General features: G+C 42.3%; 1 protein-coding gene across 1 annotated transcript in view; it reads right to left on the bottom strand.

Moving 5' to 3' along the window:
• BLVRA (biliverdin reductase A) overlaps nucleotides 1-18,250 on the bottom strand; it is a 60,455-nt gene extending 42,205 nt beyond the window's left edge. Inside the window, exons 1-2 of the mRNA XM_045864942.3 lie at nucleotides 18,108-18,250; nucleotides 11,920-11,952 (exon numbers count right to left, since the gene is read on the bottom strand). Coding sequence (XP_045720898.2) covers nucleotides 11,920-11,931 — 12 coding nt within the window. The 5' untranslated portion in view covers nucleotides 11,932-11,952; nucleotides 18,108-18,250. The remainder of the gene's footprint in view (nucleotides 1-11,919; nucleotides 11,953-18,107) is intronic.

Raw genomic sequence — 18,250 nt, 5'->3', positions numbered from 1 at the left:
CCTTAACCAAAAAAAATAAGATCACTGGTAAGATTCTTGGTTTATGGCTAGATAAGAAGCTCCTAGCATATTTAAGTCTTCATTAAAACTTCATTAAAAACTATGATATGACCCATTTAAAACCTTCAGAATAATTCATAGAAAGTATATTACACACTGAGTGACTGAACTACTAACTAGATACATGAAGCAGCTCTTTTAAGAAATCAGACCCATAAATATGTCTGTCTTGGTATAATATACATAATTGAAATGAACAAAGTTTGGAAGACAAATGTTCTGTTAGAATCTTTAAAAATCACACATTTAGTAATCCATTTGTGCTTACAATATTCATATGTATAAACTTAAATTTTAAAAAACCTCTGTACATGAGAATAAAAAAGATATACATATTTATATATATGTTAATATATAGGAATGCACTATTGTTTAAAATCCTCTCCTAAAGTCAAACCCTCCTCTTCAGGTGCAACAACTTTTCATGCCTAACTGTTGACATGTGGAAGCTCCTCTGGTGTTAGTGAAGTACAGGAGGCAGTGATAAAAGACCCAGCTAAAGCCATTAATCCAGGTCTTTGAATTGACTGATTATCTTCATTTGCACCTTCCCCCGCCAACCATCAAGCCCATCAACCATAAAATGATCCATTTCTTCACATTTAGATTGTTTACTTGTTTTTTTTTTTTGCATTTCCAATTAGTACCTTTTTTTGTGATCACTTTTTAAAATTCAAATTCAATTAGCCAACTTAAAGTACATTATTAGTTTCAGATGCAGTGTTCAATACTTTATCAATTGTGTATAACATCCAGTGCTCATCACATCATGTGCCTTCCTTAGTGCCCATCACCCAATTACCCCATCCCCCCATCCACCTCCCCTCCAGCCACCCTCAGTTTGTTTCCTATAGCTAAGAGTCCCTCATGGACATATCCAAAAGAAAAGAGAAAGGACCCAAATTAATAAAATCATGAATGAAAGGGGAGAGATCACAACCAACACCAAAGAAATAGAAACAATTGTTAGAAGTTATTATCAGCAACTGTATGCCAACAAACTAGGCAATCTGGAAGAAAAGGATGCCTTCCTGGAAACTTATAAACTACCAAGACTGAAATAGAAAGAAATAGACAATCTGAACAGACCAATAACCAGCAAGGAAAATGAAGCAGTAATCAAAAACCTCCCATAAAACAAGAGTCCAGGGCCAGATGGCTTCCCAGGGGAATCCTACCAAACATGTAAAGAAGAAATAATACCTATTCTACTGAAGCTGTTTCAAAAACTAGAAATGGAAGGAAAACTTCCAAACTCATTCTATGAGGCCAGTATTACTTTGATCCCAAAACCAGACAAAGACCCCATCAAAAAGGAGAAATACAGCCCAATATCCCAGATAAACATGGATGCAAAAATGCTCACCAAAATACTAGCCAAGAGGGTCCAACAGTACATTAAAAGGATTATTCACCAGGACCAAGTGGGATTTATTCCTAGGCTGCAAGGTTGGTTCAACATCCAAAAACCAATCAATGTGATACACTATATTAATAAAAGAAAGGACAAGAATCATATGATCCTCTCAAAAAATGCAGAAAAAGCATTTGACAAAGTACAGCATCCTTTCTTGATTAAAACTCTGCATGGTGTAGCGATAAAGGAAACATTATCTCACTATCATAAAAGTCATCTACAAAAAGGCCACAGGAAATATCATTCCCAATGGGGAAAAACTGAGAGCTTTTCCCTTAAGGTCAGGAACACGACAGGGATGCCCACTCTCACCACTGTTGTTCAACATAGTACTAGAAGTCCTAGCCTCTGCAATCAGACAACAGAAAGAAATAAAAGGCATTCAAATTGGCAAAAAAGAAATCAAACTTTCACTCTCTGCAGATGATATGATACTTTATGTGGAAAACCAAAAAGACTCCACTCCAAAACTGCTAGAACTCATACAGGAATTCAGTAAAGTAGCAGGATATAAAATCAATGCACAGAAATCAGTTGCATTTCTATACACAAACAACGAGACAGAAGACATAGAAATTAAGGAATCGATCCCATTTACATTTGCACCAAAACCCATAAGATACCTAGGAATAAACTTAACGAAAGAGGTAAAGGATCTATACTCTAGAAACTACAGAACACTTATAAAAGAAATTAGGGAAGACATAAAGAGATGGGAAAACATTCCATGCTCATGGTTTGGAAGAATAAACATTGTTAAAATGTCTATGCTGCCCAGAGAAATCTACACATTCAATGCAGTCCCTATCAAAATGCCATCGACATTTTTCACAGAGCTGGAACAAACAATCCTAAAATTTGTATGGAACCAGAAAAGACCCCGAATCGCCAAGGAAATGTTGAAAAAGAAAACCAAAGCTGGGGGCATCACAATGCCTGACTTCAAGCTATATTACAAAGTTGTGATCATCAAGACAGCCTGGTACTGGCACAAAAACAGACACATAGATCAGTGGAACAGAATAGAAAGCCCAGATACGGACCCTCAACACTATGGTCAACTAATCCTCGACAAAGCAGGAAAGAATGTCCAATAGAAAAAAGACAGTCTCTTCAAAAAATGGTGCTGGGAAAACTGGACAGCCACATGCAGAAGAATGAAACTGGACCATTCTTTTACACCACACATAAAAATAGACTCAAAATGGATAAAAGACCAAGGTGACACAGGAATCCATCAAAATCCTTAAGCAGAACGCAGGCAGCAACCTCTTTGACCTTGGCCAAAGCAAATTCTTGCAAGACAAGTCTCCAAAGGCAAAGGAAAGAAAAGCAAAAGTGAACTACTGGGGCTTCATCAAGATAAAAAGCTTCTGCACAGCAAAGGAGATAGTCAACAAAACAAAGAGGCAACCCACAGAATGAGAGAAGATATTTGCAAATGACATATCTGATAAAGGGTTAATATCCAAAATATATAAAGAATTTATAAAACTCAACACCCAAAAAACAAAGAATCCAGTCAAGAAATGGGCAGAAGAAATGAACAGACACTTTCAAAAGAAGACATTGGAATGGCTAACAGACACATGAAAAAATGTTCCACATCACTTGCCATCAGGGAAATACAAATCAAAAGCACAATGAGATATCACCTTACACCAGTTAGAATGGCAAAAATTAACAAGACAAGAACAACAAATGTTGGTGAGGATGCAGAGAAAAGGGAATCCTCCTACACTGTTGGTGGGAATGCAAGCTGGTGCAGCCACTCTGGAAAACAGTATGGAGGTTCCTCAAAAAGTTGAAAATAGAGCTACCCTATGACCCAGCAATTGCACTACTGGGTATTTACCCCAAAGATACAAATGTAGTGAAAAGAAGGGGCACCTGCACCCCAATGTTTATAGCAGCAATGTCCACAATAGCCAAACTATGCAAAGAGCCCAGATGTCCATGAACAGATGAATGGATAAAGAAGATGTGGTATACACACACACACACACACACACACAGATACAATGGAATATTACACAGCCATCAAAAAAAATGAAATCTTGCCAGTTGCAACGACATGGATGAAACTAGAGGGTATTATGCTAAGCGAACTAAGTCAGTCAGAGACAATTATCATATGATCTTGCTGATATGTGGAATTTAAGAAACAAGGCAGAGGATTATAGGGGAAGAGAGGAAAAAAGGAAACAAGACAAAATCAAAGAGGGCGACAAACCGTAAGAGCCTCTTAATCTCAAACTGAGGGGGAGGGCGGGGGGGGATGGGGAGCTGGGTGATGACACTGGGGAGGGTATGTGCTGTGGTGAGCGCTGTGTAATGTGTGAGACCGATGAATTACAGACCTGTACCACTGAAACAAATAATAACATTATATGTTTAAAAAAAAAAAAAAAAGAACATCCTAAAAGAAGCTGGAGAAAAAAACACCTCACCTACAGAGAAAGACAAGAACTACATGCTGCTTCTCAGAAACCAAGCATGCACAAAGAGAGGAGAGTGAAATATTTAAAGCGTTGAGAGGCAGACACTACCAACCTAGATTTCTGTTCCCTGTGAAATGATCCCTCAAAAGTGAAGAAGTTCTTGGACAAACAAAAACCGAGGGCATTTATTGCCATTACACTGTCTTGCAAGAAATGTTGAAAAGAAGTTCTTTAGAGACAAAGAAAATAATATAGGACAGACACCCAGGTCTACATAAAGAAAGGAAGAGCACCAAAGAAGGATTAAGTGAAGGTAAAATTAAAACTTTTTCTTATTAATTCATGTAGCTGATAATAATTTGTTCAAAATAGTAACAGCAACAAATATTTAATTATGTATGTTTATGCATATGTATCTCATGTATTTATATGCTTATGTATGCTTACATATAAGTGAAGTAAATGACACAAAGCACAAGAAGAAATAGGAATATTTTGTTAAAGTACTCACACCCTATGAACTGGTATAGTTGTTATTTGAAAGTGGACCTTGATTAGCTGTAAATGTATATTACAAACTCTACGGCAACCACTAAAAAAGGTTAAAAAAGAAGTATAATCAATATGCTAAGAAAGGAGAGCAAATGGAATCATAAAATGCTCAAATTAAAACCAGAAAAAGAGTGGGAGACAAAAACAGGAACAAAGAACCAGAGCAACAAACAGAAAATAGCAACAAATATTAATCCAACGATATCACTTTGAACATTAAATGGTCTAAATGCATCAATTAAAAGATAAAGACTGTCACAGTGGATCAAAAAATAAGACCCAATTAGATGCTGTCTATAAGAATTCCACTTAAAATATAAAGACACATATAGATTAAAAGTAAATGGCTGGAGATAAATATGCCATGTTAGTATTTTAAGAAAGCAGAAGTAGCTATACTAATTTCAAGGGCATTACATAATAATGGGGTCCAATAACATTAACCCTTAACATGTATGTGCCTAACAAGAGCATCAAACTACATGAAGCATCCATCTACCCAATGGATCTACAAGGAGAGAAAGATGAACCCAATATCATAGCTGGAAATTTCGACACCCCGCTATCAGAAATGGACAGATCCGGCAGGCAGAAAAGCAGTAAGGACATAGCCGAACTCAACAATACCATCAGTCCACTGGATATCACTGACATCTACAGACTATTTAAATGACAGCAATACACAATCTTCTCAAGCTCACATGGAACATTCACCAAGACAGACCACATTCTGGGCCATAAAACATACTTCAACAAACTTAAAAGAACAGAAGTGATGCAATGTCTCCTCTGAGACCAAAATGGAATTTAAACTAGAAATCAACAACAAAAAGATAACTGGAAAAATCCCCAAATACTGGTGGCTAAAACTTTGGGGGTGGGAACCAGCAAAAGGCAGAGGAAAGGACAAGAAGGAGGAGCCGAAAGAGGAAGATATGCACAGGTTATGAGAAGGCTGAAGGATATAGAGAGAGGAGCCAGGAAAGGGAGGGCAATGGATTTCTAGAAACTAAGAGGTCTAAAGTTCCATTTTCAGTTGTTTGCTTTGCTCTGCTATGTCAAACCTTTGGGAAAATGCCGCTGAAATACAGGAAAAGGAGCAGTTTCAAGACCGCCGTAAAAGGACACACATAAGGGACAGCAAAGTGACTCAAAAAGTAAGAGTGGGCTTGCTCCCATCTTTTGGACTCAGAGAAGCTGGTGTCTGGAGCTCCGAATCTGATCATAGAATTCAGAGGAAGTTAGGATTCAGAGAACATGTTCTGCCAACTTAGGAAAAAAATTGTTTTGAGATGAAAAGGGTAAAAGTAAACATAGGGGGCGTCTAGGGGGCTCAGTCGGTTAAGCATGTGACTCTTGATTCCAGCTCAGGTCATGATCTCAGGGTCGTGAGATGGAGCGCCACATGGGCTCTGTGCTGGGTGTGGAGGCTGTTTAAGATTCTCTCTCTCCCTCTACACAGCCCCCTCTCTCCCTCTGTAAAAAAAAAATAAAAATAAAAAATAAAATCATTTTGGAGGAACTTCAGGGGATAAGGCATGAGGCAAGTGCTGGACCACCATTCCGGGAGGGGAAAAGGGGATTCCAAATAGGAAGAACAACCTAATGTTTTTCATCCACTGTTTACAAGGATCAGAAAGTTTAACAAAACACTGGCGAGTGCGGAAAAACAGGTATATTCATACAATGCAAGAGGGAGAGAAAAATGGGCAACTTTTGTGGAGAGCAACTTGGAAACAACTTATGCAAATACTCTGTGGTCCAGTAAATCCATTTCTAAGAATGTGTCCTATAGAGATACACAATGAAAAGACTTAGGTTTATTGCAGCCTTACTTGTAAGAGCAGAAAATCGAAAATAACATATATATTGTTAATAGCTGGTTGGTTACGTACATTATGGTATGCCCTTACAATGAAATATTACACCACTATAGAAAAGAACAAGGAAGTTCTTTATGTATTTAAATGGACAGATCTCCAAGATAGATTTTTGGGTGAGAAAAGCAAGACACAGATCAGTGTTAATTTGTGTGCTACACTTTGTGCCAAAGAAGGAGAACAAAAAATATTTGTTGTATGTGTTTAGAATCTCTCCGAAAGGATCGCCAACAAACCAGTAACACTGTTTGCCTGGGAGCATAAGAAACAGAGTAGCTAGGAGGGAAGAGGACTTTTCAGGGTACATCTAATCTCCAAGCAGATTAGAACTCTACGGCTTGTGGACCCTTTGGCTTACTCCCATCTCCCTTCCCGGGGGTCCCTCTACAGTGCCCAAAATCTTCTGCTGCCCCACCCTGGGGACCTCCTGCCCCCGACTGCCCAGTCCACGGACCCCAGTCATTTGACTCGTCACACCTCCAGGCTACAACTGCTGCTTCCACTCATACTTTCTGGCCCAGCTGTAATCTGGTTTCCACTACCATGACTCTCTGCTTCATCACAAGCCATCTTTTCAAGGATAAATTCAAGGTCTTTTTCTCAGCTGCATTCTCCTGGACATCAGACATATTTAAAAGTTAATTGGACCTTCCCTCCTTTCTTATACTGAGGTTTACTTTTCACCTCATACTGAGGTTTTCTTTTCACACTTCACCGCTTTCCTTCTTCACCCTGCCCTCCGGATGTGCATATTTCCCAGGGCTCAATCCTCGTCCCTCTCTTCTTCTCTCTTCTCCATATTCCTGGAGTTTGGGGAGGGGGGAATCCCTTCATTCCTAAGGTTTCCATCACCACCTTTATGCTGAGGACTCCCAACATCCCGAGCTGTGAGCCATCCTTTCCTCCAAGCTCCAGTCCTAAGAAGAAATGCCAACTGGGCATTTCCAGTTTCCACCTGGCCAGCTCATTCTGACCTGGATCATCATCCTCTGTGCCAGGTGCCAATCACCTACGCCACCTGACTGGCTGTGCTCTGAATTTCTGGGCAAAGGCCAGTGGCTCCACGAATTCCGTAAGGGACCCAGCTTGAAATGCTTGAAATCCTGGAAGTCATTCATGTATTCAACGAAAGTCCTCTGAGATCAAAGGGCTAGCGGAGGCCGACAGTCCTTCTCCACACATGTACTCCAGCTAGCCTCTGAGTCACAGCAAGTTTTCCCTGAAATTTTCTGTCCTATGATTTCCTTCCTCTGCATTTTCACTAGCCCATCTAAGTCCAGGATTGCATTACAAGATTACTGAACAGTTTCTGAACCATTGATTGTTTGACTGAATGTTGACTGCCATTTGGTGAGGACAAACAATGTATGAGGCATCAGACCAGGTGCTGTAGGTATACTACGATGAAGAAGACACAGACAGCTATATTTGATTTCAGAGAATGGAAGGCCACAAAAAAAGAGAGAAAGAGCAATGGGAATTAATGAGAGGAAGGTATCAATCACTTCCAGAAAGAAAGCCCTGAGAAATTTCACATAGCAGAAATGACATATGAACCGCATGGACAAGATTAGCTGAATATACACAAGAAGAGAGGCATTCACCAAGTCAGAGACATCAGGGCCTGCATGACCATTCTGCCCCCAATACCCCATGACTTGAGCAAGTTACTTAACCCTCATTTTCTTCATCTACAAAACAGATGCAATAATAGCATCTTGCTCATATTTGTCTTGTTAGGATTAAATTATGCACATCCTGGGAAACTGGGCAGCAGATTAACATTATGTTTTATCTTGAGAACGTAGTGCTGAGTGGAACAAATAAGAAAGAGAACAAGATGTGAACTGTAACACAATACCATTATTGAAATTAAAAGTATACTACACAGGGGTTGCCAGGGGCTCGGGGCTCGGGTGCCTGTGACAACAAAGGAGCAACGGAAGAAAGGAGTATTTTGGAGGGAGGGTCTAAACCCCAATTGTGGGAATGGTTAAACAAATTGATGCATGTGTTGTAGTTCACAGAACTCGTGCACCAAAAAACAAAAAAACAAACAAAAAAACAATTTCACCAAATGTAAATGTAAAGGGTATTTGTACAAAAACAATAACATATACTTTGGGGAATACATGAAAACAAAAAGGTAATCATTTAATCCGTTAGAATAGCTGTCTTTGGAAGGGTGAGAATGAGGATGAAGACGAGAAGGAATGAGAAAATAAATACAAGAGAGGAGCCCTGCACACACCAACAAGGACCACATGTCATGAGCAGGGGCTGAGGAGTACCTTCTAAGCCCCGCAAGAGGGAGAGAGAATGACCTAGAGGAGGGTAAGGAAAGGGAAGGAGAGGAGGTACAGGAAGTGATCAAGTGATGAGGAGGCAGAAAGTGAAGCAAGCAAAAGACAGATTTGGAAGGTACTATGGTCTCACCAGCAAATTCCGTGAGTACAAGTACCTTATCTATATATTTTTTTTTACCATTAAAGCCATAAAGCCAAGTCTAAAGTCTGGTACAGTGTACTGTTACATTTTAGTGACTAAATCAAGCAAATAGGATTTACAGCATGGAGTGTGGGAAAGGAGGGAAGAGGGTGTCAAGCTTCCAGGCCCCATACACAGATGGCGGTGGTGCCATTCCCTGAGAAGCCTATTTGGGGCAGGTGCAAAACAGCAGGTCCAGCTTGGGTGTTGGAATGAGCTGGAGCACCTGTGAAAGCTCTCAGTGAAGATGAGCAATCCAGGCTTCTCAATGTACAGACCTGGAGTTGAGGAGGAGGATCTGGTTGAACAAATCCATTTGGGACATTCCTAAGCATACGACTAACAAAAACTGGGGGATCAGATGAGCAGCCTCGGACAATGGGTAGGAGGAGAAGTATCCTGGGAAACACAAAGTTTTAAAAAGCAGGCAGAAGAGAAGCCTAAGAAAGACTCTGAGAAGAAGTGAGCAGAGAGATAGGCCGAAACCTTGGGATGGCGTGGGAACACTTGAAGAACATGGCCAATAGGGTCAAATGCTTCAAAAAGGAAGTTTCCACCAAATTTGGTGATATGGATGCTACTGGTGACTTTCAGTTGCAAGGTTTTGGTGGAACAGTGAGAACCAAGTCAGACTGCAATGGGGCTGACATAAAAGGGAAGTGAGAAAGTGGTCACATGCACTGAACGACGGGTGTTTAAGGCAGAAGAGAAGTGACAATAGTTAAAGGGGAACCCAAGGTCTAGGAATGTTTTCAAAGGTTGAGAGTAAAAAGCCATCAAAGAAGGAAGGGTCAAAATGATAGGAAAGAAGGGGTAACTGATGATTGATGGAGCTGTTACTGGGCCAGGCTGTATAAGCTTTCAATTAATGCAAAGTTTCTGATTTTTCTTCAGAACTCCTAAGACCATGAAAATTTGAGTGAGTCACAGGGGCCTTCACATAAGGGGTCAGAGGCACCGGAAAGTGCTTAAAAGAAGTCAGCCCTGAAGTGGGGAAGGCTAGGGGAGCAGTAAGTAGGGAGACTTACTTTTGACTTTTACCACTTTATGGCTTTTGAGCTTTGTACTCTGTATGTGTACTGACATTATTACAAAAATAATTTTTAAAAATTATTATTTAAGATGAATTTCAGTAAGAAAGAAGCCCGACTGCAGTAGGTTGAGAATGACTTTGGAGAGAGGAAAAAATGGAGAAGTTACCTATGCACATCTCTTTCAAGAAGCCTCCCTTTGAAAGACATGAGAAAAATAGGACGACGGTAGCTTGACAAAATGTCATGTGTTGTTTTGTTCGGAAGAAAGTAAGAACTAAAGCACTCTGAGGGGCGCCTGGGTGGCTCAGTTGGTTAAGGAGCCGACTCTTGTTTTCGGCTCAGGTCATGATCTCAGGGTCGTGGGATCAGGCCCCACGTCGGGCTCTGTGATCAATGGGGAGTCAGCTTGAGGATTCTCCCTCTGCCTCTGCCTCTCTCCCCACTTGTGCTCTCTCTCTAAAATAAATAAATAAATCTTAAAAAAAAGAAAAGCGTTTGGAGATATTAATCAGAAGAGTCAGGAGAAATGAGGTTAACAATGCAGCTGGTAAAGGAGATAATTAGGGAGAGGCAGGGTGAGGTCTGAAGAGGCAAGAGAATTGGCAATTCAGAGTATGGACAGGGATTTCTAGGGACACTGGATGAGATAGGTCCACTCCCCTTTCTTCTTCCTCTATCCAGCCCAAGCATAGAGGGGAAGCTGCTTCAGGGTGGGCCTGATTAGTCTAAGCCACTTGGCAAAATCTCGGCTCTTCTTAACCCAGTAATTAGTCCAGGAGTGGGCATGTGACACAATTCTTGCCAATAAGACCTAAGGAGGCATTAGGTGCGGTTTCAGTAAAAAAAAAAAAAAAAAAAAGAGGTTCCTACTTTTCTGAGAGAGCTGCAGGAAGCTCTCCTTCTCCTGCTCAAAGTGAATGAGGAAGCATGTAGTCCCAACTGTTGCTGGCAGCCATTCCATAACCATAAGGGGAAGTATCTCTAGGAGAAAGCTAACATTTGGATGAAGAGCAGAGAGACGAAACGATCCTGGATCATCAAGATCGCCGAGCCACTGGATCAGCCAGCCCTGAAGCCTGCCGTCAGTTTGGACTTCCAAGATAAAAAACACATTAAGTTGGGTTTTCCTATACTCACAGCCTGGAGCCCTCTCACTGATAAACATCCCTTTCACCGTGACAAGAGGAGTAAGACATATGGGAAGGCAGGAATTGAGAGAGAGATGATGTCTGATGGTTCTCATTTTTCTCTGTAAAGTAAAAAGTGGTCCAGACGCTAAGAGTGAGGAGGGAGCAGGGAGGCATGAGAAGGCTGGACCTGGCCATTCAGGGCAATGGGGAAGGGGGCTGCATGCAGCTCCGTGGAGGCCAGGTGGGCTGTGCTGAGCATGCATATGCGGGTCTGGAGACGTTTGCCAGCTGCAGATACATGAAGCTGTGCCACCCACCCAAGACCACTGTCCTGGGGTTGGCATGGTAGATCAACGGGACAAGAGGAAAAGCGGTTGGGGACATCAGAACAAGAGTGGTTGAAGAGATGGACCCCGGGGTTTGGCTGGACTTGGAGAGTAGAGGCAGGAAGGAGCTGATCAGTCAGGAAAAAACAAAAGGGCAAAGTGACTAGAAAACTCAGCAGATCAAAGAACAGGGACAGTAGAACTGAAAGCCCCTAGGAGACAATGCAGAGAAATGTCCTAATAAGCAGAGGTTAAGTCCCCAGAATAACACAAAGCAAGGCTCTAGGCCCAGCACCCCTACACCCTGCTGCCCACTCCAGCCCCAGCCCTTCAGTGTTGTTTCAGGATTAACTGCAATAGATAAATTCTAGTCTAACTGAAGCTGAACAGACACAGATAAGAACTTGGAAGGGCCGAATTCTTCCATTATCACCCAGAGTCACGTGCACATCGGCAGGTCGGAAGGGAAATGTTTTCAAGTTTGTGCCAATGTTTTTGAAAGTTCTGTAGGGAGAGAAGACACTCTGTGAAGGAGACATGAGGAACACTGCAAGAAAAGCATTCCTTAAACCAGCCCTTTTAAAGAACTCACCTCTGCATTCATCTTGATCTCCTACTTCTGTGGCTGTGAAGACAAAAGCAGAGGTCAGGACCCTGAAGACACCTGCCCCAGACTCCATGCAGACGCTCCCCTTTGCCATCCCACTTTCTCCCACACTCTTGTTTTTTTTAAAGATTTTATTTATTTTAGAGAGAAAAAGAGAGTGAGTGGGGGGAGGGAGGGGGAGGGAGAGAGAGAGAATCTCAAGCAGACTCAGCACTGAGTGCAGAGCCTACCGGGGAGCTTGATCCCACGACCCTGAGATCATGACCCAAGCCAAAACCAAGAGTCGGACGCTTAACCGACTGAGCCACCCAGGAGCCCCAGATCTGCCTTTCTTTTATGGAGACAAGCAAGGCAGCAGGAAATACATACTTCTTTTTTTTCCTCCTAGCTGACTTTCCAGAGGACTTACACGTATTATGTTAAAAGTACAGTTTACTCTGAATCCATAGCATTAAGGAGGAGGAAAGAAGAAACAAACAGGTGAGTAGGAGTCAGAAGAAATGAGGAAAGAAAAAGGGAAGGGAAGGAGAAACAGGAGAGAGAAGGAAAAGAAGTAAGAAACTAGTAGGGAATAATAGTGGTTATTTAATGTACTTTAATGTACTCCAAGGACTGCTTGTTGAAAATGCATATTTCTGGCTTCTACCCCCAGAGATTCTGATTCAGGAAGTCTACAAGGGAGGGGAGGCTGAGAATCTGCATTTTTAACAGGTGTCCAAAAGATCATGTGCACGTGGTCAGACAGCCAAACCTGGAAAAACACTAGAACTAAGAGTAAAACAGAGAGGCCCATAAAAATTAACTTTCTCATTCATTTTTCAGAGCTCTTAGAATTGCCACTTTATCTCAACTAAGACTCGGGCAGGCAATGGCAGGGTGACTGTGTGACTAGAAGTGACAGAGAAAGAATTAAAGCCTCTCCAGCCCTCCCACCCGAGTGGGATGTCCAGGAAGCCAATGCAGATGCTGCGCAGAGCTGGATGAGAGGGAGGAGGGCCCTCCAAGTCCTCTGGGAAGGGAAGGCTGTGGTGGCTCGGTCCTTGGACCCATCCCTGCATTTGAGCTCATTCTCCTTCAAAATATAGAAAGGGTTGGACATAGTGATGATAACCATGAACAAGAACAATGAAACAAATAACACCCATTATTAAAAACAACAAACAGAAACGAACAAAAAAAATTGACCCTTGACAATCCTATGAACATCTGGGATGGTCATCTGGACTGTGTGTTGAAAGTAACCCATTTTCAGTAATTCCCCTCCCTTCTTCTCTCCTCCTTCCTCCTTTGTGCTTTGAGATTGGGTCTCATGACCTAACCTAGCAGGCACATGGGCTGTCTTTCCTTTAATAACCCAGGGCCTTTTCATGTTTCCTGAAAAATGTGAAAAGGGGAACTTGTAGAAGACAAACCTAAAAAGCAGGGAGTAACAAAGCAGGTAAGCTTTCCTCCCAGATCTCAGGGAGTCAGTATGGGTATGATGTCTTCTCATGCATAAAATATCTTGGAAGGAAAACCAAGACACTGACAGCAAAGCCAGGGGGAAAAGCTAGAACTAAGCAAGGACGTGTGTTAAGTAGCAGCCTGGACCACAGTGGGGCCCCAGAGAACACACCCTGGTAGCTCTCCCATGCAGATGCCCTACCCAAAACTCTATTGTGTTTTACTCATGTTTTTAAGAATTTTGATTAAGCCTCCCTTAGAGCTTACATGTGGGTGGGAAAGTCAGATAACAAAATGCACAGATATGAGGAGGTTAGTTACAGTTGTGAGCCTACTTATATCAACTACTTTGTATTAACGTGAATCCACAGACCCTTGGCAAAAGAGCTAACGCTAATTCTATTTTACAGACAAGGCACCTGAAGTTCAGTGTGGATACAAGCATTTGGTCTCACAATCTAGGCCCTGTAGCACTGCATGGTAATTTTCAGACTTTGTGGTTCTAGAGCCAAACTCCAGAGTACTCCAGAGACCTTTACAGATCCCGTCTTACACTCCCTCAGACAACTACTATGACAAACAGAACTGGTGTTGGCCCTGCATCAGTCATGGGCGAGCCAAGGGATCATGTCCAAACAGGTTCCTCGTCTGTAGGCTGAATGAGTGGGCTTCATCCCTAAGGTCTGTTCCTGCTCTAACAGGCTCTCTGATTCCCACAAAATGAAATTCAGGCGACTTTTAAAACAAGTAGAACAATGCTCAACCTCACTTATGATCACAGAATGCAAATTATTATTTCACAAAGGTGCTCTATCAGACTGCCAGAGATCAAAATGTTTGCCACGGTGCAGTGGGGAAAGGGTGGGGAAGAATACACTCTCTGACATTACTGGGGGACTACAGATGGGTATCAGCTCTGTAAGAGGGCAGTATGCAACATCTATTACAATTCCAAATGCACACAACCCCTGACCTAGCAATTCTACTGCTTCTAATCTGTCTCCAGCGCCCAAATCACATTCAAAAGAAATCATTAAATTGCCCTGAGTCCTTTGTCCTTGCAGAAACATTGCTACTACTTGCCTTTCCTTTCAAATGAGAACTTCCAGGAAAGTTTTCCTATGAAAAATGTCTACAAAACATTGTTTATAAACCTTACTGCTTTCCCACAGAATCTGGGAAAGCAAAACAAAGAATGATATGGAGAAATGCACATGTGGGAGACAGAATCCCGCTTAGAAATCCTAGCTCATTAGGCATCAGTAGTCTACTACCTAGGATGAATTACACTCTCATGTATAAAGCACATTCAACTGGGGTATCCTGGCCAGATCCTAAACCGGGGTATCCTTCCCATGCGCTCTCCCTTCCAGCTTTCAATTCCTCTTATAATAAGATGGCACAGCCAAGAGGCACAACCCCAGACCAGGCGGGATCTGGCTCTGCCTTTCCATTCTCTCCCTGCTCATCACCCAGTTCTCTTCCTCCCCACTGGCCTGCCAAGACGAGTTAAAGTTTGAAAAGAATCCAGGGAGAATTTTATTCTATATTTTAATATATTCTTAAATATCTAAGACCTAATCCTATAGCAAGAAGATTTAGGTCTGTTCATTTGTTTACTTCAAGGGTTTAATATTTAACTGGTCAAACACTAAAAGCCTTTAAGTTTCTGACTGTCGGTATTATGTTTAGAAACAGGTATAGACACATTTTTATTTCCTTTTAGATTTTTAACTTTTTAATTTATTTTTGTATTTTAATCCATCTAGGCTGTATTTTGGTGTATGGCATGCGGTAAGACTCTACGTACTTTTCCCCCAAATAGTTGAGTTGTTCCCAAATAATTAATGGGCTATTTCATCATTTCCCCCAATGACTTGTACATAAGATCTTATGAATATGGTTATTCTTTTTTTCACTTTTTCTGCTGTCATTGACCTTTATTCCCATGCCTATAATATACTGTTTACATGACTATGACTTAATACGTTTTGTTATCTGATAGTTCAAATTCTCTCATTAACTTGTTCAGTACTCCTATCTATTCTTGCTTGCTCGGACTTCCAGATTAATTTTAGAACATCTTTGTCAAGTAAAAAAACAAAACAAAACAAAACAGAACAGTTCCACTGAGACTGTGCCTGTAACTGTATCAAACTTATAAATTAAATTAATGTGAATTAATAGGTCTCTCCATCCAGAAATATATGGTATGTCTAGGAGCAAGCACTTAAAAAAAATACAAAACAGAAGAATCTTGAGTTAGTTCCTGAATTACCAAATAATGACAAACGATAGTTCAGGCTGCAGTGGTCCACTAGACAGCTAAAGAAAAAAAGCCAAGACTTTTGCATAAAAAACCTGCTTAAAGCAATTTGAGGTAGGTTTCTCCTTTCCCCACATCTACTGTAGCAGGTCTACTAAACAGTGTTGGAGTTTGAGCTTTGACCCCAAAATGTGATGCACTCAGACAAGCTATCACTCTGGGGGATACCAGTCTGCCTGTGGCTTAAGAACAGAATTCTATACCTGACATGAGCACCCACTGCCAGTCTGACCAAGGCCAAGGTACGGGTGTTGGTTTCTGCACCACAAAAAAAGGAGAGGGGCAAATGAACTTAGGCATACTTAGATGACCTCTCTTTCGGTGCTGACATGCTGTAATTCTAACCCACTTCTATTTTTTTGTTCTCCTTTGGCTTAGCTTCCTCAGTGTTTGTCTTGGTTAACTGGAGGTTATTAACTTCTTTTCTGGTTCTCTCAAAGGCACAGACGCATGTAAACTGGGACAAGGCTCCAGTTATCAGAGCCAGGGAAGCAGCTGCCATTGACATTAAAACACACAAAAGGGCTGAAGAGGTAAAGCTTTCCTGGACACTCTCTCCAAACCTAAGCCACTCTTCCTCTCCCCACCTTCTTGCCACTCCTACCTGCTCTATGTTTGTCCTATTCCTCCTTATCACCATTTCGAAACCATCTACCTTTTCTTGAAAGTACCATTTTTCAAAATTGTCGTCATGATGTTGACTAGTATAAATAGATGATTTGTGGTGGCTTTTTTTCTTTTTTTTTAAGATTTTGTTTTTAAGTAATCTCTACGGGGGCTCCGGCTCCCAATCCCAAGATCAAGAGTCGAGTGCTCCACTGACTGAGCCAGCCAGGTGCCCTTATTTGTGGTTTTCTACGATCTATAATTCTGTTTTCTATTGGAATGGATGATAAAGCACTAATTATTGAAAAAAAAAAGTGCTCTTGATAGATATAAAAGGAAAAACTGAGGTAACAGGAGTCAAAATACTCTTATTAAGGAATAAACATCTAGTGTACTGAAATTTATGAGGGTCTGTCCTGTTTTTTTAAAGTGACTTAATTAATTCAAATAATTGCAAATAATGTGCAACTCAGTTTCAAAATGGGGTTGAGATCAGGATATTCTGGGGCCCATAGGTGTTGTTAGACACTGATCCCCCAGAAAGATAGGAACGTTGGTTCCCTGTTACCGAAAGGCCAGTTCTTCCTGCTGGAGACAGCTACAGGATCCCAGGACCTGCAGAGCATAACTGACAAGTGGGGGAGGGCAAGCGAATGCAAACCTTCCACACAGGCGGAACATGTAGCACTAACTTTTGTTTCTAACCTTTTAAAAGCTCTTACAAACAGACAGCAAAGTGGTGGTTGCCAGAGGGGAGGTGGGGAGAAGCCTCTAGCATGCTTTACTTCCCAAACGACCAGAACTATGTAACTAACCAAGTTTACCTTCCTAGAAACAAATCTGGGACCCAACTAGAGACCTGCACTGTCCTGTAAGGTAGCCACTAGACAGATATGGCTAGGAATATGTTAGTTTAATTAAATATAGGGCATTTCCATTATCACAGGAAGGTCTACTGGATAGTACTGACATACTTACTCTTTTTTTTTTTTTTTGCCCGGACTTATTTTCTGTTCTTACACTGTCTCTGCTCCCAGTATCTATATACATACACATATATATATTTATATTTATATTTATTTCTGACCATGCTATGCGATTCTGTTGTGAACTGCCTTAATTCCTTTGTCGAACGATTCAGGGTATCAGGACTTGGAAAGATCTGTGTATATATTTAACCGTGTTGCTGCTGGGAGCTCAGCCTTAGTTTTTTAGAGCGCACTTAACTCATTTAACCCTCACAGGGGTCTATGAAATACCTCTACTTTCCAGTTTCCCAAGAGGAAAGCGCGGCCAGGAGAGGCGTAGGGGCTTGCGCAGGACCTGTACTCGAGGCGCAGAACCCGGGCCCCGCACGGCTCGCGTGGAGCGAGCTGTCAGCACACGTTCGAGCTGCCGCGACAGAACCACCGGCTCAGCCCCAGCCCCTTGGACTACGCCGTGCGCGTACACAGCACCGGCCGACTTACGCCTACATTACAACTGAAACCATACACACTTTTAAAATAAAATACACATTTACTTTTTTAAACAGTCTGTGTTTTGCTTATTTGAGGAAGCCCCTTCCAGGGAGAGCTCGCCGCGATCCCGGCCAGCCAAGCCCCGGGACTGCCTGCTCCCCCTCCGGGCCCAGCGGAGCGAGGCAGCAGCCGCCCAGGCGGAGGCCGGGGTTCGGCCCTGGGCCCGAGGCCGCAGGGCGGGGCCCGGCCTCCCGCGGGCCACGTTTTCCAAGCTCCTGCCCAAAGGTTTTAAAAAAGCTGGCCGCGACCCCCGTTCACGCCCGCGCCGCCCGCCTTACCTGCCGCTGGCTGCAAAGCTCGAGCTCCCCGCGCAGTCGCCGTGCGGCCGCCTAGCCTGCCGCCTAGCCTGCCGCTGAGGCGGGCGCCGGCTCCGATTGGCCGAGGCGCGCGGGGGCGGGGGGAGCGCCCGGGGGAGGGGAGG

Source organism: Mirounga angustirostris, unplaced genomic scaffold, assembly GCF_029215605.1.
Source record: "Mirounga angustirostris isolate CCGP_5_RB_7025 unplaced genomic scaffold, mMirAng1.0.hap1 SCAF_12, whole genome shotgun sequence".
NCBI classification, from domain to species: Eukaryota; Metazoa; Chordata; class Mammalia; order Carnivora; family Phocidae; genus Mirounga; species Mirounga angustirostris.
The sequence above is the reverse complement of the archived record's forward strand: the minus strand, read 5'-3'. Positions and strand labels throughout refer to the sequence as shown.